The 22,546-nt window shown below is 39.4% G+C and overlaps 1 protein-coding gene across 1 annotated transcript in view; it reads right to left on the bottom strand.

Moving 5' to 3' along the window:
- Ccdc170 (coiled-coil domain containing 170) overlaps window positions 1–22,546 on the bottom strand; it is a 103,124-nt gene that overhangs the window by 22,916 nt on the left and 57,662 nt on the right. Inside the window, exon 6 of the mRNA XM_087193446.1 lies at window positions 11,161–11,478. Within this exon, the coding sequence (XP_087049572.1) occupies window positions 11,161–11,478 (318 nt within the window). The remainder of the gene's footprint in view (window positions 1–11,160; window positions 11,479–22,546) is intronic.

A 22,546-nucleotide genomic window follows, 5' to 3' on the forward strand; every position in this document is an offset into this window, starting at 1 on the left:
AAGGAATTCAACTCCTATTTAAGGGAAAATTTCTCCCCAGTGCCTGTAATAACAATAGTAATACATGCCCATTATAAAATATTGAGGGCAAAAAAGTATAAAGAAGCTAAAAATTCTCCCATGATACTACTTTTCATAGGCAACAAATATTAATATTTTAAAATAATTTGTTATCCATTATTAAAAATTAAATGAGATTTTATTATGTATGCAACAATCTGTCTTTGTTTCTATCTGGCTATATTTTATACATTTTTTCATGCCATTTAAAATGCTTAATTAATATTTTAATTCTGCATTAAGAATCCATCATGAGGTCTAGGGAACACAGCTTAAAGTAGAGCATCTGCTAGCATGCTGGAAGCCTTGGTTTCCATCCCCAGGACCTCAAAAAAGAAAAAAAGAATCTACCATGAGAATGTATTATAATTTACTTATGCATCCCTTTGTAGGAAAGGAAAACCGTCCTAAATATTAAGGCTGTTTGAAGACACCAGCCAGTAGATAAAGGATTCCCAGTTACTAGATATGGCCAGAAGTTGGCCAACTATTGTCAAGAAAGTTACAGCATGGGGGCCGGGGATTTAGCTCAGTGGTTCCACCGCCTGCCTCGAAAGCACAAGGTCCTGAGTTTGATTCCCAGTGCCAAAATAAATAAATAAATAAAGTTACAACATGAATTGAGGTGATATATAAGAAAGGTTGGGCCATTTGAGCTCTAAACTCTCTAATTCTGTACTTTTATTACTTTCAGTAATTTGTGTGTGTGTGTGTGTGTGTGTGTGTGTGTGTATTAGGATTGAACCCAGGGCCTTTGGACTGAGCTACATCCCCACCCCTTTTTTATGTTTTATTTTGAGACGGGGTCTCACTAAGTTGCTAAGTTGCCCAGGCTGAGCTAGAATTTGCAATATTTCTGCCTCAGTCTCCCAGAGTGCTGGGATTTCAGGTGTGTAACCCATGCCCAGCTAATTCTATACTTCTATGGGAGCTTAAAATTGGATGTTTGATAGTAAACCATTTAGAGCCACATTTAAGGAATTATCTTTCCCAAAGAAATTATTAATGTTCTTACAGAATATGAGAAGCTGAGAAGTCTCATTTCACATTTTCTACTCTTGGTGTTTACTAACAATAAATCTGCTCTTGATGCAAGAGAAATGGGTTGTCCTGGCACGATGACATACAAGGTAACCTGCAGAAAAAATGGCCATGCAGCAAGGTCCACAGATGTGGCCTCCCCAGGGAACTGGGTCATGTTATTCAAGGTTTAACATCTGTTTCTGCACAACACAAGACGTAGCTTCACATTGCACTACAGGGAGGGAGTCTTTCCACCTGGAGAGCCATCAACACATGTCCTATGCCGCTGGTGACCTACCAAGAAGAATGAAACTGAAAGCAACACAGACAGAAAGCTCTGCTGGAGAGAGGCAGATGGAGTCACTGACAGGAGCAGCGACCCTAAAACCAAGGGAGCAATAATGAGCCTGGCAGCCATCTTGATGGGAGGCAGGGCCTTTGGAGTCAGACAACACTGCTTTAAGTCCCAACTGTCCTGCTCATCAGTGTGTTACCTGAAGCAAGTAACTAACCCCTCTGAAACTCATAGATGGTAAAGGAGCCAATTTAGATCATCTCAGTAGCAAATCCGAGTAGCAGAAAAGATGCTTCCTGCTTGGATTCCATGTGAAGCCACCTCTATTGTGCAGAAACAAGGTGTCAAACTTTGAATAATAGCTCCCTGAGGAGGCAGCATCTTTTGACCTTGCTCCATGTCCTCTTCCTGTAGGTTGCCTTGTAGGCTGGACCGTGCTAAGCACATTGTATCTACTGCATTAACACAGACCTATTTTAAGCCCCACTGAGGTCCAATAAAATGCTTCCAAGTTTACCATCAGTATGACCGCCATAAAGAAATTTTCACTTTCCATTTTCCATAAAGAACCTTTCAGAAATTGTCCTGAGCTGTGTTTCTCAAACTATTTTCAAATGTATTTTTATCACCTACAGGTATTTCTGGAAAGGACACTGTTATGGTTTGTGTCTAGATGTCCCTCCAAAGCCTCATGGGGTCATATCGCTTTGTCAGGGGTGGCTGAATCTAGAGTATGTGACGCTGGGATTAAGAGTGTGTGATTAGTGCTGGGGATGTAATTCAATGGCACAGTGCCTGCCTGGCAAGCATGGGGTCCTGAGTTCGATCCCTGGTGCCAAAAAAAAAGTATGTGATTACTAAATCAGTCCACTGATTGGTTTGGCTCCACCCTAATCCCAGTAGCCTAGATAGAGTATAAAAGAGGCAGAAAGACTCTGTTAAGGTCTCTTGTTGCTTTTGCTACCAGGTAGGCACCATGAACTGTTGCCCCTCTGCCATCCCACCCTGCCTTGGAGAAGCCAACTGTGGACTGAAACCTCTACAAACTGTGAGCCAAATAAACCTGTCCCCCTTTAACCTTGGGTGTCAGGTATTTTGTCTCAGCAACAAGAAAAATAACTAAGAATTTGGTACTAGGGAAGTGGGGTCATTGCTACAACTACACCTGGCCATGTGGTTCAGGAGCCTTTAGGAATGGCTTGTGGTAAGAGTTTGGAAAGGTTCAAAGAACCCCGCTAAAAAAGGAGAGCTGGAATGCCTTAGGCTGTACTGTATGGGAGATTCTGGTCAGAGTTCAGAAGACCATAATGATGATAGAAACCCTACCAGTAAAAACCAGGCCCAGGAGTTTCTGCTGGGAAAAAAGACTGCATTGGCTGTTGGACTCCAGATCATGTGTGTTATGCTATGGCAAAAAGTTTATCTGCATTTTGTTCATGTCCAGAGACTGTCCCTGAAACTGAGATTCAGGTTGGCAGACTAATTACTCTGGCAAAAGAAATTTCAAGGCAGTCTAATGTTGAGGCAGTAATATGGCTATTGTTGGGGGCTTTTAGTCAGATTTATGTTGAGACTCAAAAGGAAAGAGGACAGCAGAATGATTTAAAATGTTCTGAGTTTGGCCAGAAAGGAAGCACCAGTAAAGATGTGGCCTGGAAAGATAGAACAGAAGAAATCTTGATTGCTGAGAAGAAACAAGAAAATAGAAACGATGGCCTGAGGGCATCCCAAGAAGCAGCAGGACTCCACCCTTTGCAGCCTCAAAATTGGAAAAGGGAAAGACTTTGCTTTGAGAAGAAAACCCCAGAGCACCATGTTCCAGAATGGTGGCAGCCAAGGAAAGTTGTTCCTTGAGATTTGGTTCATAGGTACTGCACTATAGCCAAGAGAGAAGGAAGCCTGACTACTGCTCCAGCTGGCAGCAGACCTTGGAGTCATCCACATGGTGCTGGTTTTAGATGCATGTAGAATGCAAGAGCTGTGGAGTCAGGAAGGCTTCCACTCAGATTTCAGAAGAAGGCCTAGGAGGCCAGGCAGTGTGCCCCTAAGAGGACAGCATGTAAAGCTGTGAGTGTGAACCCGAAGGTACAGTGGAGACCCCAGAAGTTTGGAGAAGCCAGGACTGTGGATCCTCTGAGGAAAACTGCAAAGATGGAGCAGAGCCAGTCAAAGAGAGAAGCCATCAGAGCTATGAACACTGGCAGTGTCATAGGGATAGAGTTCACATCTTGCCACAGATTCCCTTGGATGCTGGACATGGAACTACAGGATTTAATGTTTGCTCTGCTGTAGTTTGGACTTGCTTGCTTTGGTCCCATTCCTTTGTATCCTCCTATCTGTACCTTTTTGGAATGGTAATGTCTATTTTGTCCCATTGAATGTTGGAAGTGTTTAACTTTCTTTTCATTTGCACAAGGGCTTGCAGTTAAAGAGTTTGCCTTAAATCTCAGAAGGAACTTTGGACTTGGATTTTCAGCACTGCTGAAACTGTTACAACTTTTGCAACTCTTAGAGATGGACTAAATGCCTTTTGCATAAAGAGATGTGCATGAATGTTTGGGAGCTCAGGGTTGGAATGTAATAGTTTGTGTCTAGATGTCCCCTCAAAGTTTCATGAAGTCATAGGGCTTTTTTAGTGGTGGCTGAATCTAGACTGTGTGAAGCTGAGATTAAGGGTGTGTGATTACTAAATAAATTCACTGATTGGTTTGGCACTGCCCTAATCCCAGTAATCTGGATAAGATATAAGGGGCAGAAAGATGCTGCTACCTTGTAGACACCATGAACTGTTGCCCCTCTGCCATGTCACCCTGCCTTGGAGCCAACTGAGTATGGACTGAAACCTCTACAAACTGTGAGCTAAATAAACTTTTCCTCCTTTAACTTTGGGTGTTGGGTATTTTGTCTCAGCGAGGAAAAAGTAAATAAGACAGACACATAAAGGACAAATATGCTTGAATCAAAGGTAAGAGGACCTCACCTGTATGTTTGCCCTGTGTAGACTCAGGGATATTCCAAAGAGCCTTGAAGACCCCACAAATATAATTTTTAACATCACTAATATGTAGGTAGTTGAACTATGCCGAATCTACCCAACTGCCATGCCAAGATTCTGGAGTCTTTTAGCAGCACAATTCACAATAGCTAAATCTTGGAAGTGCCCTATATGTCCATTAACAGATGAATGACAGAAAATGTGGTATATGCACACAATGGAGTACTTACTATTCAGCCATAAAGTGGAGTTGAGTTTAGTCATTTGTAGGAAAATTGAAACTCCTTGAGACCATAATGTTAAGTAAAATAAATCAGACACACAATCTTAAATATTACATGGTTTCTCTTATATGAGAAACCCAAAGTGTAAAACTTTAAAGAGCAAAATAAAAGATAGACAGTAGGAAGCAGAGAGATGATATTTTGCAAATGGGAAGGGGACCAAGGGTAAGTGGGAGTAGAGAAGGAAAGAAAGGGAAAAAGAAAGTAAAAAGAATTACTATGTCTTCTATACATATCTGTACATGGACCAACTCCCCACAATTAATGTAATTATTATGTACTGCAAACATGTACTAATAAAAAATTTTTAATTGACCAAAAAAATAAATTTGGATTCTAGAGAGGAACAAAGATCTAAGAACCTCCCTACCCCATCACAGAGCTTGGCTTCCTAAGCTTATTTATGTTTTAGGGTATATGACACTACCAGGTTTGTTCAGAGCTAAATTTACATAAATGTATTCAAATCCATTAGCATCCTCATCTGACTCTGTCCTTGGGAACATCAAATACCAATGCCATATGTGTCCATCAAACATATGTGTCCACCAAAACTATAAACACGTGTTGTTTTTCATACATCAATAAGCTTGTCCTTCATTTTTTTCTTAATATCATCTGTTCATATACACCTGACATTCTGGGACAAAACATGCACCAGATTTCCACACTGGAGATGTAGAACAGAATACCTCAATTTTTTACATAAAAAAGGCACTGCAGTAAGCTCTGCTTCAGGCATAAGCAGCAGAGTTTGGGGAAGTGAAGTCATAATGCCCTTACAGAGTTCATTCTTCTCCCAAGGACAGGACTTGTTGATTTCACCAGAGAAGCATTTTGCTCTAAGATTAAACCAAACAGAAGCAGAAGAGCTCTAAATTGAGAAAGAGCTTCCTGGGTCACTTAAGGACCAGTGACTTTGAGATGTAAACAACTCTTCTCTGATTATTCAAGCTTTGATTTTTCACTTAAGAAATGCATAAAAAAATCCCAGGTATCAGGAACTCAATATCTACGAAATTCCCCTTCTTTCTTGCTTGTATTTGTGGCCCACAGTGCTGACTGGCTAATCCACTCCCTCCTCTTTGTTCATGTCAACTTTTGTTATGTGTGGAACTGGGCATCCCCAAAAAAGAAATGTTGAAACACCTCATACTTCAAGAATGTGATTTTGTTTGGGAATAAGCACTTGGGCCAGGGATTTAGCGCAGTAGCACCACACCTGCCTCAAAAGCGCAAGATTCTGAGTTCAATCCCTGGTACTGGAAAAGCTAACTAAAAGAAATAAGCGCTTTATGGAGATAATCAAATTAAAATGAGATCATTAGTGTGCGCTCTAGTTCAATTTGATCAGCATTCTGATGAAAAGGGAAACTTTGGACACAAAGGCAGATGTGCATAGAAGGTACCCATAAGACCAGGCATGCCTGAGGCCACCAGCAGCAGGGTGACAAGAGTGGAACACATCATTCTTCATAGCTTTCTGAAAGAACCAACCCTTCTTCCAACAAATCTGATTTCAGGTTTCTAACTTTCAGAAACATGACCAAGAAGCTTCCATCATTCAAGCCGCCCAATTAGTGGTACTTCATTACCAAAATCCTAGGAAAGAAATACTACCCAAGAGACTGGGAAAGCTAAACCCCTACTGTTCACTCTCCTAGATGCCTGTGCAGCCAGGGGTGACCTGGAACACAATTTTGCACAATGAAACATCAATAGAATCTGCTGTCCCTTCCAGAGAAATGCTTGCTTCAATAGGTGGCAGGATTAATGACAGAGCAAGAGAACAATGACAGTGCTCCAAGATCAGAAGGGGGATTAGGAGGTCATGGACCTTTCAGGTGTTTTAGATTATCCAGCTAGGTCCCCACAGCTCCCACAGAGCCTCCAGAATAAGAAACTTCACAGTGAAGGAAGGAAAGCCTTAGTGTGCCTAGAGCAGACAAAGAGGCTGTCCATCCAGGTCACTGTGCATAAGCTTGTATGAATTTACCTTTAATTTAGGAAATGAGGCTCGGCATAGTGGCACCCACCTGTATTATCAGCTACTTGGGAGGCAAAGGCAGTAGGATCACAAGTTTAAGACCAGCCTGGGCAATTTAGCAAGACCCTGTCTCCAAATAAAATTAAAAGGACTAGGGTGTAGCCCAGAGGTAGAGCATTTACCTAGTATGTGCAAGGCCCTGAGTTCAATCCCCAGTGCCAGAAGTGTGTGTGTGTGTGTGTGTGTGTGTGTGTGTGTGTCTATAAAATTTAAGAAATGACAAGAAGTTTATTGTGGTCATGTTCTCTTTACACATAATCAATTCTCATTCAGAGTTGGTTAATTAAACACCTCGAAGTAGGGGAAATTTTGCTTCAAAATTCTAAAGAAAACCTAAAATTGTTGTAACTTTCTGCCATTGTGCAAGAAGTCATTATTTGATAAACACCTGTTACAGTAACCTCAAATTCCAAGGCTAAATAACATCTAAAAACTCATTTAAGATTGCTGGGACCATAATGTTAAGTTAAATAAATCAGGTGCACAAGCTTAAATATCACATTGTTAACTTCTATATGGAACCCCAGAGCAAAAATAAAGAGCAAAAATAAAAGAGATAATAGGAAGTAGGGAGATGGATTGTTCTCAAAAGGGAAAGAAATCAAGAGATAGAGGGAAGGGAGAGAGTGGGAAGGGATACAGGATGAAAAAAAGGAAGTGGGATGTGCCAGATAAGGAATGTAAACCTAATGTACTGCAAACAGGTACAGAAAAAAAGGGAACAAGGAAGGTGAAGGGGGAGGAAAAGAAGGGCCACAGATGGAAAAAGGCATTAGAATGTGCTATGTGCGTGTACCAACTTCCCACAAGTAACGGAAACCCTATGTACTACACACATGTACTAACAAATTAAAAAAGAGACTGCTGGCGATCCAGCTGTAGAACACTCCTCTAAGGCAGTGGTTTTAAACTGGAGATGACTTTGCTCCCTGCGGGACACTTGGTGATATCTGAAGGCACCTATGGCTGTCAAAAACTGGGGCTGGGGGGCCGGGGATTTACCACAGTGGCACCGTGCCTGCCTCACAAATGCAAGGTCATGAGTTCGATCCCTGGTACCAGAAAACAAAAACTGGGGCTGGGGGTGCTACAGATACCTAGTGGCAGAGGCCAAGAATGCAGCTAAACTCCCTGCACTGCACAGGACAGCATCACAGCTAAAGACTATGCCACCCAAAAATGTCAATAGTGCCCAGATATAGTAAAACTTTTAAAAAGAAAATTAAATTTTGCCAGAAGCAGAAATGCAAGGAACAAGTGGAAATGACTTATTGGAGTCATTTACTGAAGTGTGGGTGGTGTCCTCAATTCTACCGAAAATTGCAAGCCTGGAAGAGGGACAGGGCTGGCAAACGAGTGGACAAGGAAAACACCATTGAACAGGCAGGAGTGGACGTGAGGGGCAGAAGCTGCCCCCCTGGCCTACGCACACTGGGCCATCGAGTCAGGATTGCTCAACCATGGGCTGGGTGTGCAGTCAGGGCAGCTGACAGGGGGCGCAGCCTCCTTATCAAACAGATTCATCAATTCCTAAAGCTCCCATTCTTCCAAAACATTTCTAAGACAATATACGAAATCCATTTTCTCCTGATTTTACTTGAAGATGAGTCACACAAGACACCAGCTATATGCTTGATTTCAGGCTTTTCAATAAGAAGAGCAGCTATTGAGAAAAATTGCAGGGTAGGAAAGGCAGACAAAAGCACTAAAAAGATTCTGAATCGTTCTAATTTTTATGGGGAGTGGGGGAAGGCATATTCAGCTTAACCAATTTGCACAATTTTCCTTTCAGAAATAAACATATACATCATGCTGACAATTGTAGGCCATGCTTCACATGCTGGAATTAAAATTGTTTTAGGAAAAAACTTGGAAATACAGAAGGGGAAGCAATAAAATGAATTGCAAAAAAATAAAGAAACTCATTAGCAACTGAAGTATATCTAATGCCATTCAACATAAATAATTTAATAAAGTTTTTCTCGATCCTGTAAACAATTTCCTTCCTCAATCAAGTGCCTCTGTGTAGAACAAGTCAGGAGAAAAACTGAGTTGATCTGAGATCCAACACGTTACATACAGGATGGACATTGGCTGTGGAGTACGCTGCGTGTGAGCATTTTATATCCAAAGAAAATCCTGTGCTTGGCCAAGGAGCTTGAGATTGCTGCTTCTGAAGCATCTGTGAGTTTTTGGACAGTTTTTAAAAGGAATTTAAGAGCCAAGCGTGATGGCACATACCTGTAATCCCAGCATTCAAGAGCCTGAGGCAGAAGGCTTGCTGCAAGTTCAAGGCCAGCCTGGACTACAGAGCAAGACTCTGCCTCAAAAAGGGGCAGGGGGGAGGTTAAGTATTTTGATCATTAAAGAAAATTTACAAATGTAATCCTGAACTTTGTCTTTTCAAATAAAATTTTATTGTGTATGATTAAAGTATACAAAGTGAAGTTATAAGATTCATATATAGGAAAACAGTTACCATATTGGAACAAATTCATATATCCATTATCTCCCATAGTTCCTCATATCCTCCATGTGGATGAACCTAGAGGACAGTATGCTAAGTGAAATATGCCAGACACAGAAAGAAAAATATCACTTATCTGCAGAATCCTTTCTAAAAGTATGGGATGATCAAAGATAAGGAGAAAATAGAACAGTGGTCCCAAAAGGCAGAGTGTGGAGGGAGAGGAAGTGGGGAGATGTCAAAGGATACAACCCTGTGATCTGAATTAGTGATTGCATTAAAAGATAGAAAATGCATTTTCTCCTTTTGAACTGGTATGACAGGAACAGAAGAAATAGTCATAATGGGATTATACATGGAATTTGGATAGAATTCACTTTAAAATGTCAATAATTAGGACTTCAGTCATTTGAGTTTGATGATCATTTAAGAAGTCCAGGCTGACATTGGCTCAGGTAATAATTTATAGACAATGTGAATTGGAAGCCAGGCGTGGTGGTGCACACCTGTAATCCCAGCACTCAGGAGGCTGAGGCAGGAGGATCACCAAAAGTTCAAGGCCAATTTGAGCTACATAGTGAGTTCAAACCCAGCCAGAAGTACTTAGCAAGACCGTCTGGAAAAAAAAAAAAAAGTGAGAAATGTTAATAGCATAAATGAAAATTTTAAATGCACTTCCACCATATAGGTGCATTAAATCCTTTTTTTCCACTTGTTAAATAGATTTCCTAAAACTGTCTTGAGCAGGAATGCATTATGCAAAGAGGAAGAAGGAGGAGGAGGAAAGAGTACAAGTTACAGCAGCAATAATAGTTAATATATATTATTGTGATTTATCAGACAGTGTGTTAAGGACTTCATGACAATTTTTTCTGTTTAATGCTTATGAAAAAAAACTTCATGAGGCAGATGGTGTTACAGATCTAGAAACCCATATCTGTAGTTCTAAATCCAGCTATTTCCATAACTCATTTATTGACAAACCCTGGCCTGACCTGACCCAGCTGAGCATCAAACCCTGACCCAAAGTGACACAAAGCTACTGGTAGTTTCCACTCATTTGTCCTGTGGGTGCCCAGGGCTTGCTGCAGCCTTATGACCATGCCTGTGTCAGAGTGCAGTCCAAATCCCCTTGCAGAGGAATGGGTAGTTGCTTTTGTACTGTCTTTCTGCCTCACCTTTCTAAACCCTGAAAAAATTCTGAATTCCAAAGGGTTTCCAATAAGAGACTGTGAATCTTGTGCCAGCCCCTAATGAGATGAGAAAACAAAACCTCAGAAGCTAGGCCCTGGGGAAGCTGTCCATATTTGCACTGCGGTGAGCAAGTGTACAGTGGAGACAGGATTCACCACTGGGTAGTTCTTATTCAAGGAGTACAGTCTAGCCATCAGCTGCTTGAAGTGACTCTCAGGGCTTCCCAAGGACTGCACATAGTGAAAGTGATACAACTGCAACTGGCATGGGAAAATAAAGCTTTAGGACACTCCCTTCTCTCTTCAGCCTAGGTGAATGGGCAGATATAAAGATGCTGGCACCAGGAGGTCAACTCCAAACTTCCCTTTGCCGAATGCGTAACCAGCACCTCCTCCTCTCAGCCTCCATAAACAGAAAGAACAGGTGGGGTCCAGGAGAGATGAGCAAGTGGAAAGCCCTCACTGTTTCCTTGTATCCTGCCACCCTCTGTTCCTTACCATAAAAGATGTGTGCACACCTGGGCATGGGGTATGGTGATCTGAGGCAAATGAGGCCCCTCCGTCTCCTCAGAGACACCTTTGCTTAAAGCCTTTTTCCTTTTCACCAAAATAAATGGCCTCCTTTGGTTTGGTCGACAGCAAGCAGATGGACCTGAGTGTATGGACTTGAGCTGCCAGTAACACGACCACATTTAAATTACACTTTGACTAATTTAGATAAATCACTTATTGACCTGAGCTAAACAAATGTGTCCACTATTTTGAGAAAGCTTGTAAGCAGTCATCACCTACTTACCCTCAGCCTGCTCTCTTCCTGGCTGCCCATTTCTTGAATCTTCTCCAAAATGGTGTCCTCAGTGGGCCCAGTCATCCCCAGCCTGCCTCTAAGGAGGGCTGTGATTTTCTCCCTAAATAAGGTGTTCTGGCTTTGTGAGGCCGCGGCTGTATCCCGACTGGCCTTCAAACTCTTCTCCAACTCTTCAGAGCTTTTCTTCAGGAGACTTAGCTCCTGCTTTGAGGCATCCCAGGCCCGCTGGCCAGCAAGCAACCTTTCTTGAAAGATCTTAACTTCCCTTTCCAGAGCTTCTTTTGCCTCTACAGCACTGAGCAAATCCTGAAACAATTACAGAGGGTGAAGACAGTAACATCAGCCACTAATCAGGTATATATACCTACACAGACCATAGCAAGTCATTTACCTGGCTTACTGATGACTTCAAGGAAATAGGGTTAAATGCTCAACCCAACCTTAACTCTAAGTTCCCTATAATTATGAAATTATTAAGGTTAGTCATTAAAAATTATTTGAATAAAAATGCCTTTTTAATCTCAGTTTATAAAAATATGAGCATTCTCATAAAAATATCATTCCATAACCAGATCTATCTATCAGTGCTCACTGACTGTTATTCTCTTGTCTCATAAAGACAAACCTATAATTGATAGAACCAAAAGAAAAAAAGACAGAAATAATTAGCCATTTGGTGGTGGAGAATTAAAAGTAAAAGTTAAGGTACCATACTAAAAACAATAAATAATCTTAAAGAATATAATATAATATGTATGATTAGATTCAGGAAAATGTAGGGCACAGAGAAAGTTACCTGTGTACCTATTTCTATTTACCATAATCTGGAATGGCCCACAGTGCCACTAAATGGACATCTTCTAAATTAATTTTTAATCACTTTAGTCACTTGTTAACATCAAATTCCAAAATACATGAATTTACATCAAATAAGAATAAGCAGTTAATCAGCATTGCTATAGGATTACTACCTGGTTAATTAGCAAAAAAATTTAAATTAAAAATAGTACTGTACATCAGAAGTAAAAGGTACAAAAGGTAAATTTTTTTTTTTTTTTTTTTTTTGGTACCAGGGATCAAACTCAGGACCTTGCACTTTCAAGGCAGGCAGCAGCACCACTGAGCTAAATCCCCAGCCCAGCAAACAATACTTTTGAGCCACAGGTTCTACCTCTAAATGGTCTGGTAACATTTCAGGCTGCTAGTTAAAATGCAATCATCCCTTTTGCTTCTGAACTGGACTTTAAAAGGAATTTATCTCCACCAACAGCTTGTAGACAGGAGAAAGGTCAGCTGAAACACTAGCTCTTACTCTTTAGAGAAAACATAACATTTTACTCTTTTTCTTATGGTGATTTTTTTAAAGGAAATCTCAAGTATCAATTTGAAAGAAAAATCACAGTAGAGGTAGTTAGAAAAGCTTGCCCTCTTCAGAGACGTAATAAGTAACCATAGAGCTGATTTTATAAAATTCCTTGCTTTTCAAGATCTTGGTTTCCCCTTTCCTCTTTCCAAATTAGGGTCTCTGTAGAAAAACCTCACTGCTGCTGCTAATTAGATTATGTCCCTTAAAGTAGAATCAAGGACACTTTATCAAAAATACGGAGTTTATAGTTTACAGTTTACAGATTTCTCTTCGGACACAGTAGTAATGGAAGAGCAACTGACTTGCTCAGTTAGAGTAACCAGCATTCACTTGAGTGATCACCATTTGGGCTGCCATTTTACTTAGCAACTACAATCGCATCTGTGAGGTCCTAAATTCAATGATGCACAGATAAAAATTAATCCTAATCTGGGCCAGGGATGTAGCTCCGCAGTGTAGCAAATGCAAGGCTCTGAGTTTGATTCCAGGTACCAAAAAAAAAAATTAATCCTAATCTGTTTTCATTGATAACTTAATGTACTTTGAAAGAAGGAAGGAATTTCCTATGTATTTTCCTTCTCTAATTTTCAGATAAAATTAATGCTTCAGAGCCAGGTGTGGTGGTGCACACCTATGATCCCAGCACTGAGAAGGCTGAGCAGAAGGATCACTGTGAGTTCGAGGCCAGCCTGGGCTACATAGTGAGTTGAAAGCCAGCTTGAACTACGTAGCAAGACCCGGTCTCAAAAAAGAAAATTAATCTTAATTATTTCAGAGTTCTAAACCCATATAGAATATTACATATTAACTTTTTATTGAAAGAAAATCCCTAATGCAAAAGGAGAAAGTTTCCACAGTCAACATAGAGTGATATTTGTAACCGATTATTTATAAAAAAGCCCTCAAAAGACTCAAAAAATATATCAGATATTTGAGTACAATGAACTTACTGTCAATTTGAAGATTAACCAAGTGGCAGCTAACACCAAAAGACGAATAAACACAAATAAAATGTCTCAACTCTGAGGAATTTTTCTACTCCAGATTCACCCTGTTATTTCACCAACTGAAACATAAGAACCACAACAATCCTCCAACACATCTAAAGCACTTTTTTTAAACCCAAGCACCCATACTTATGTTTAATTAAAAAACTACAAAAGTAATTTGTGCTGTTGGAAGAGGAAGACACTGGTTAGCAGTTCCAATTTCTTCTTTCTGGGCACTTTCAGCCAAACTCAAAGCTGTTTCTCTATGAAATGCCTGATCAGGAGCCAGTGATGGACCTTGGGGACAACCACTCCCCTGGAGCTCTGATTAATCACTTTGAGATGCAGGGGAGACACAGGGCTGATCCACTGGAAATAGATGTCCTCAGACTGCAAATGCAATTACAAGCCCGGCTCTCAGGAGAAAGCCACCAGACCGGAGTCTGGTTGCATGGCTACCTCAAGGATACACTGAAGCATAAAGTAATGTGACATGGGCATCACTGGCCAGGACCTGGGACTACTGTCAGACCATACTGACACAGAACAAGAAACAAGGAGCTGCCTCAGAGAAAACTCAGGGCTGGCCTCCAGGGAAGAAATCGCTTCTGCGACGGAGGGCAGGTCCTAGACACACGGTGATGCTGATCGCTTTAGAAATTCTTTTTATAATTAACAGATCCTGAGGTTCATTCTGACTAATACAGAAAATGAAGAATGGCTCCTTCACTGCATCTTTTAACAAAAATATTTGTAAATAATAGAATTAAGACATTCAATCTAGCTTCCCAATTAAAGGTGTGAGTTTGAATTAAGGGATGAAAATGTTCGAAGTGTGGTGTTTCTAAAACAGTCAATTCCTGTTAGGATGTGCCTGCTATTATATGGATCTAGACGTTCCTGACATCAAATTGCCTCTCAAAAATACAATAACTAATTATTGTCAGGGTGGGAACCTCTCTGCCCAGTGCTTCATTCCTCCAATGCTAAACCAGTTTTATAAAATAAAAAAATCATTCGGTTAATTCTACCTAGAGCAGTGACAATGAAAAGAAAAACCTAAAAAAATCCTCCAAGCAGACACTCCTATACCTGACTTGGACAAATACAAATAGGTTTAAGGACTGGCAACAATGCCAAACAAAATTTAATATGCTTCATACAATTTAATATCTTTTATCACTGAAATTCCAGTCCTAAGAATGTATTTGTAATGGTGACACATGCCTGTAATCCCAGCACTCGGGAGGCTGAGACAGGAGAATCATCTTGAGTTCAAGGCCAACCTGGGCTACTTAGTGAGTTCGAGGCCAGCCTGAACTACATAGCAGACCCTGACTCAAAAACAAAAAACAAAACACAACAACAAAAAAGAATGTATCTGTAAGGTAGATTACTTAATATGGAAGATGATGTATATGCAAAATCATTTGATTATGACACAATTATGTGCCACTGAGTGATGGGGATAGCTCCTGAGAAATGCACCGTTAGACAACACTGACAATGTTGACATCAGACAGTGTGCTTCACACAGGAATGAAGCTGTGAGGTCGCTCACGGGGCAATATAATCTCATGAGACCACAGTCATATATATCGTCCATCATTAAGCACCTAGTGTAGTAACATTTTCACCTAACTGAGAAGAATATACACACAGGCAGCTTCAATTCTGGTCACTTGTAGAAAAGGACACTGTAACTTGGTGGGGAGGATGTTGAAATGGGAGCACACACTCATGCATGCTAAACTTAGGCTACATTAATAGAAGTACTGTAACTGGAATAGGGGAGATGAGTCCTGCTCTGTTTCACTTGAACTAGACCAGACCTTCAGTTTGACACTGAGTTCCGGGATTCAAACTTTAATCTAGATAAAACTCTCCTACAACAGTGCTTTTCAAAATGGGCTCTGCATGCCAGTACCATGAGTGCTACCGTTTGTTCCCAGTCCCAGTGAGATAATTTTAGAAACCAAGAGTCTGAGCCATAACCTTGATTTTCTAACAAAGCAGGGCCCTGTCCACACTTTGTCAAACTTACATGGCAGGCAGCAGGTGCTATGGGTTGCATGTCTGTTGTGTTCCACAAGAACAGATAAAACATGCGTGCTATGTGTTATGTTAAGGTGAGTTTGCCAACAATAATCCAAAACTAAAAGAATATATGAAATCCAGAACATGTTTCTCTCATTAAAAAACAATTTAAATTTGACCATTCCTATATGAAATAAATCAGTAGAACTGTCTCCAGATGGAGGATTGAAGATTTTTTGAAAATGCATTTGTTTCATTTTGGATATGTTACAAATAAATACCCTGAAATTGGTTTTAAATCTTTTCCAGTCTCAACAAGCCTCTGTGAGACTGATTTTCTACTGTGTGTGTCTTAAAATAAAACATATCTCCTGCAAATAGCACAGTCATTAGTCCAATAAAGATGACCTAAATTAGCAAACCAAAAGTGAGTTCATTATCATAATTAAACTTTAAATACTGGCATAAGTGCAGTTCACTCAAAATGTGCAATAGAACTTTAACACAGAGAATTGTACTCATAACTTTTGTTCAGTTATGTTTGCAAAGTTTCTGGAAGTCTAGCAGTGATTATTTAATGTCCTACACACATACTTTCGAAGAATGGGTACAGTTTATGTAATTCTATTTTTTCCTGTTTATTTCCATTATATTTAGTAAAATTTAAAGGTATGTTTGTGGTTTCTAACACTTAAAATTTGGACTTTTGCTTTATGTATCTTTTAAATAATTTTTCTGTTAATTTATTTTATTATATTCCATAGAAGTATTGGTCAGCAGCGGATTGGAAATTTTAAAAATCATCCTTTCTTACTCATAGTTTGGGAGAAAAAATGTACTAGAGCGCATTCAGTACACAGGAAGGATGGTGAAAGTTTTGAAGTTGTGTTTTAGAAAAACTATATTGAATGAGAGTAGTGACAGTGGACAACCTTGTCTTGTTCCTGATTTTAGAGTGAAAACTTTCAGTTTGTGTCCATTTAGTATGGTGTTGGCTATTGGTTTGTCATAGATAGCTTTTATCAGGGTGAGGCTTGTAAAGGACAAGACAAAGTAATCTCAAATTAGGAACAAAATAAACAAAATATAGGGTTGTAATTAGAACTTTGTCCTTCTAGTTAAGAAGTTTTAATTGTAGGAATGGAATTTGGATGTGAGTTACTCTGACCTCAACACATAGGCTTTAGCTGGACTCACTTCTCAAAACAAGCCAATCGAGGGGTTAGCTCTTCACAGCCTACAGTGCTTACAGCCTGCTTTGGGCATAATCAATATTGTGGTCCCCTACAGGTGTGCTGGTATGTAGTGCACATATATTTATGATTTTTATCTCTTCCTCTTGGATTGTCTTCTTTACCAGGGTGTAGTGATCTTCCTTGTCTCTCTTAATCATTCTTGGCTTGAAATTCATTTTCTGCAAATATTATAGCTACCTGTGCTTTTGTCTGGGTTCCTACTACATGGAGTATTGTTTTCCATCCTTTGACTTTCAGTCAATGAATTTCTTTTTTAATTAAATGTGTTTGTTATATGCAGCATATTGTTGGATCTTGCTCTTGATCCATTCTTCCAGTCTGTTTCTTTTGATTGATAAATTGAGACCATTTACATTGATGATTATAACTGATATGTGTTGTCTTATCCTTGTCATGTTATTTTCCTCTTGTTGATTCCCTTTTTCTCCTCTCTCTGTTTAACTGCTTGCCTTGCTTGGAGGATTCATTCTCTTGGGGTTCATGGAATTGTAGTCCTTGTTATCTCTTTCTAGAATATCCTTCAGAACATTTTGGAGTGCTCATTCAGTGGTCATGAAATTCTTCAGGTGTTCTTTGTGACAGAAGTATTTTATTTCTCCATCAATTTTGAAAGATAGTTTTGCAGGGTACACCAATCTGGGTTGGAGGTTGTTTTCTTCTACCACTTGAAATACTTCAAGCTTTCCTTGACTTGAGAGTTTCTGTTGAGAAGTCTGCTGTGATTCTGATGGGATTTCCTTTGTAAGTGATTTGTTTCTTTTCTTTAGCTGCTTTTACTATTCTGTCCATGTGTTGAATTTCTGGAATCTTGACTTTTATATGCTTTGATGTAGTTTTTTTTGTCATGGCTAATTGGAGTTCTATATGCCTCAATTATCTGTATGTCAAATTCTGTTTCCCTGCTTGGGAAGCTTTTTGTCATTACTTCTGTTAACAAGTTTTTTATGTCATTTGCACGCTCTGCTGTTTATTCATTGACTCCAACCCATCTTATTTTATTCTTCTTTGCATCATCTAGCACCTGTTGGATTGATTTTTTTGTGGTCCCTTGTTATTTTTAAGAAATCTTTCTTTTCATGATTGCTAACTGCAATCCTGTCTTCTATATCAGATATTTTGTCCTCACATTGGCTCATTTTGCTGCGTATATTTTCAATGGAATTTTTAATCTCCTGGATATCTGTTTGAATCCACTTCATGGATTTCATTTCTTTCCTATGTTGGGCATTCAATGTTGCCATCATTTTCCTAATTTTCTCTATTTTTTTTATCTGTATCTGCTCTAAAGTCACTAATTATGTTTTTCATGTGGTCAGTATCACTGTAGTTATCTGGGAAACTATTTCTGATCTGTTTTTTTTCTAGTCCTTCATTCATTTCCTTTGTTACTTATGCCATCACTGCTTCAGAGAGTCCAGGTGGGTTTCAAATTATTCCTCCTCATTGGTGGAAAAAAGCAAGACCTTGGGTTTGCCTTTGGTGAGCTGGAAGTTTGGGACTGCATCTTGCTTAAGTGTCTTCTCATTTTCTGTTTTGTTTTTTAGGTGAAAAACATAGCCTTGAAAAATGACAAATTGTGGTAACTATTAATTTGCCACCTTTAACCATATGAACTAGATTTATGGCTATATAACAACATTTAAAACAAACCAGAAAATTGTATACAGTAAATATGCCCTCTGTATAGTGATGTTACCCTTAGCAGAGAAAATTTAAAAGAGATAAAGGGGAAAAATGGAGAAATAGAAGAAGAAGGGATTAGAAGCAAAGCTGGAGTACAAAGAAAGATTATGCAAATTTAGGAAACTGGTGAAGAAGATAGGAGGGGAGGAGAGAAGGAAGAAATTCAAAGAAGAATAGCACATAACAACAACAAAAAACTAAAAAACCATGTTCACACTTATATAAAACTAAGAACAATACCCAGGGATTTAGCTCAGGGGCACTGCACCTACCTCGCAAGTGAAAGATCCTGAGTTAGATCACCAGTACCAAAAACAAAAAAAAAGAAGAAGAACAATAAAAAAATGAAAACAAAACAAAACCAAATACAAGGAAAAAAATGTTCACTTCAAGGTGTATCTCTGCTGTCACTGGTAGATAAGTTGGGCACACAGAGCCCAAATCTGTGTTGATTAATCCCAAAAAAACAGCCATAGATTTATAGTGGGTTAGTGGATAATCCCATTAAGCCTGCACCTTTAGTTCTGAAGCTCAGGCTGGAAGCTCAGGCTGAAGTTCTGGCTGTGAGGCTGGAAATCAATTTGTTCAGCCTCCAACACTCTGTGCCTCCTGCTGACTTGAACTCAGGTCCCTGCTGGCTTAAACTCAGCTTCTTGAGCTCCTGCCAACTTGCACTAGGTTCTGCCTCATGCTGATGAAGCCAGCCTACAGCTGCTCTGAATTCAGAACTCAGTCCCTCTCCAAGATGGGAACCAGCCAATCATCCTCTCCTAGGGGACATCTGAACCCAAAAACATACCAGCCACTGTAGTCCACTACTTCCACTGCTTCATTACACTGGTACATCTCTACTGGAGGCCTCTGGGGTCACCAGTAGTCACGGTGCACCTGCAGGTCCGAACCACCCTTTCCATGCAGTGAGTCAAGGCTCAGGGAGAAAGCACTGCTTGCCACCTCCTTCTTCATCATTGAAGTCTCTCTCCTTCCTCTCCCCATGGGCCTCAGTTCTCAGTTCAGATCCTTGCTGGGTCCCAACGACCAACTTCCCTCCTTCCTGCCTTCCCCACATTGTTATATTCCATCATCTGGACACCAAATCTCAGAGGAGCTGTTTCTCTGCTGTTCACCACTCTACCATCTTCCTCACTTCCTTTAATATATCAGTCTTTTTAAAACATTTTATTAGTACATGTTGGCGGTACATAATGATTACATTTGTGGGGAGTTGGTACATGTACATAACACATATTTTTCTTTTTTTGGGTACCGGGGATAGAACTCGGGTCCTTGTGCTTGCAAGGCAGGCGGCAGAAACACTGAGCTAAATCCCCGGCCCAACACATATTTTTTTTTATGTCCTCTCCTCTTCTAATTTATCAGGGTGTTGTGTTTTTTTTGAGACAATGTCTTGCTAGGCAGTTTAGGCTGGCCCTGAACTCACTATATAGTCCAAGTTGGCCTCAAACTTGCAGTAATCCTCCTGCCTCAGCCTTCTGAGTGCTAGGATCGCAGGTATGTACCACCATGCCCAGCCTTATTTTTTTCCCACCAATGGACAAGGTCTAGCCTCAGATTCACAGTCCTCCTTCCTCAGCCTCCTGAGTGCCTCACTACTAAGCTGTAAATTATGTTGTTTTAACTGTTATTCTAACTGATCTTAAATATTTATAATGAGCCTAAAGAGAAACCATTGAATACTTAATCATCACAACACCACAGTCAACCTTGACAATATAAGTGCTATAATACAATAAAAACTAGAAGCAGAAAGAAGGTAAACAAAAGTAAGAGGCATCAAATTCCTCATATTTCATAGCAGAAAGCCTGAAACTGCTAATTCAAATTGATGTATCAGGAATAAAAATGTATAACTTTAAAGTGTTATGGTATAAGTCCTATAGCCTAATTCCAGCTGCCACTTTTTCCTTTTTCTTCTTCTCCTTCTCCTTCTTCTCCTTCTTCTTCTTCTTCTTCAGTGCATGCTTGCAGTACATGGTAGTTACATTTGATTTGTGGAACTGGTAAATATATATCATGTCTTGATCACTTTCAATCCCCTCATTCCCTCTTCACCCTCCTCCTTTCTCCTTCCCCTCACCCGCTTCCCCACCTCCAAAAAGTCTACCTCCCCGTTTCCTACTCTTTTTCCTTTATTTTACCTTTTATTTATATTTTAGGTTTCTCATATAAAAGAATCCACCTGATATTTAACTTTCTGTGTCTGACTTATTTTACTTAATGTTATGGACTCGATATCCTGCAGATGACATGATTTTATTATTTCTTATGGCTGAGTAATATTCCATGGTGTATGCATACCACACTCTTTATCCATTGGTCTGTTAATGGGCATTAGAGCCTAGCTTCTTTATCACTCCACTTGCTATGTCTCTCTTTCTCTCTCTCAGGTTCTTTTCCCTTCACTACCTACTATAGGATAACAAATCAAAAAAGTAGAAAGAGCATCATTTGCAACACAGGCCCACCTGAGTTTACAGCCAGTATTATTTAATCATTCAGATTAAAGAAAATATGAACAGTGTGAAAGAAAAGAAGCTGTCTGAAATGCAGTATGCAACTTAATTTCTGGTTTGCTGATTTTAAATTCTGTAGTCCACTGGAAATGTGTGCATGGCTTTTGTGGGCAAAGTGACTACTTTTCTCAAAGTTGGATTTTTTTCAAGACAACCAAGAAAAAAGCTACCAATCCCTGATAATTTTTAAAACACACTCCTTCGAGGTGTAGTTTAGTGGTACAGTGTGTACTTAAACTGTGTGAGCCAAAGTTTAACTGCCAGCACTAAAAACAAAAACAAATATACATACATACATATATATAAGCTACTAAATATTTCCAGCTAATATATTTACTGTATATATAATGTCATCGGTATTTTTATTTGTGAAATTTTCATACAATAATTTATGTAGAGTGTTTAAACAAATCAGAAAACCTGAGTTGGGTTGAAACTGCACCCCAGCCCTGTGACTACATCTACCACAGCAGAACATCTAGACTTTTCTAAGAAAAAAAGTTTCCTACCTCAAAAGAGTACTTTACAAAGTACTAGGAAGACTTCTCCTGAGGCCATTAACGTGTCAGCAAAACTTCCTGACAATATTTTTCAGCAGTAAAGATTTGGAGTCATATTATGAATGAGAACTTCATTAAAGACTTCAGGATTTTTATTGCCCATATTTTTATTTTACAATTTTTATTGTTTTGGCAGGAACTTCAAGCCAAAGGAAAAGCATTTCCGAACTCTGGATAACATTACATCAATCTTTTGCTAGTAAAAACACTTACATAAGAAAAAGAATTTTCTGTTTTTTTAATGTATTATCACAACACATTCTATTACTACTAGTAATCGCCAGAGATGCAGTTTTACAGATAAATACTAAACTCTTCCTAATTTTCAAGGCTTGATAATTTAGTAACTACTATTTATAATTGAATTAAACATTCCTCTTACATAGCTACTTGTTACTGTTGTCCTACTTATCAATACGTAATTTCTACCATCAGATCTGTATGTAAGATGTAGCTGTGTCTACGAGTGTGGAGGAAATTATTGATGCAGGTATGGTAGTGTGATGGTCTGGCTCAAAACCCAGCTTTGCTGTGCAATCACTGTGTGAAGTTGAACAAAGTACACAACCTCTCTGAGCACTGGACACAATGGCTGTGCTAATAGTATGTGCAATTCTAAAACATAAATATGGGTTCCTAAGCACCATTTCCTGCACAAAAAAAAAAAGGGACCAAATCTCGCAGGGAATTGGCTAGTTTTGGTTTGCAGCCTAAAAACTATAAGTGAGCTTGGAATATCTTCTTCCAGAAAGCAAATTTTTGTTTTGTTTTGTTTTGTTTTCTTTTGTATTAAATTCTTATATTGGTACATTGTAGGTATACAACACAATTACATTTCTCATTGGGAATTGTACCTTTATAAAATGCATCATGGTTCTTATTTTTTCCCCATTCCTAGCCCTCCCTTCACGCCCTCCACCCTTCCCTATTTACAAAGACTTTATTTCCA

The sequence above is a fragment of the Heterocephalus glaber genome, unplaced genomic scaffold (assembly GCF_053883595.1).
Source record: "Heterocephalus glaber isolate CG9 unplaced genomic scaffold, H.glaber_assembly_v1.0 deba00001593, whole genome shotgun sequence".
Taxonomy (NCBI): domain Eukaryota; kingdom Metazoa; phylum Chordata; class Mammalia; order Rodentia; family Bathyergidae; genus Heterocephalus; species Heterocephalus glaber.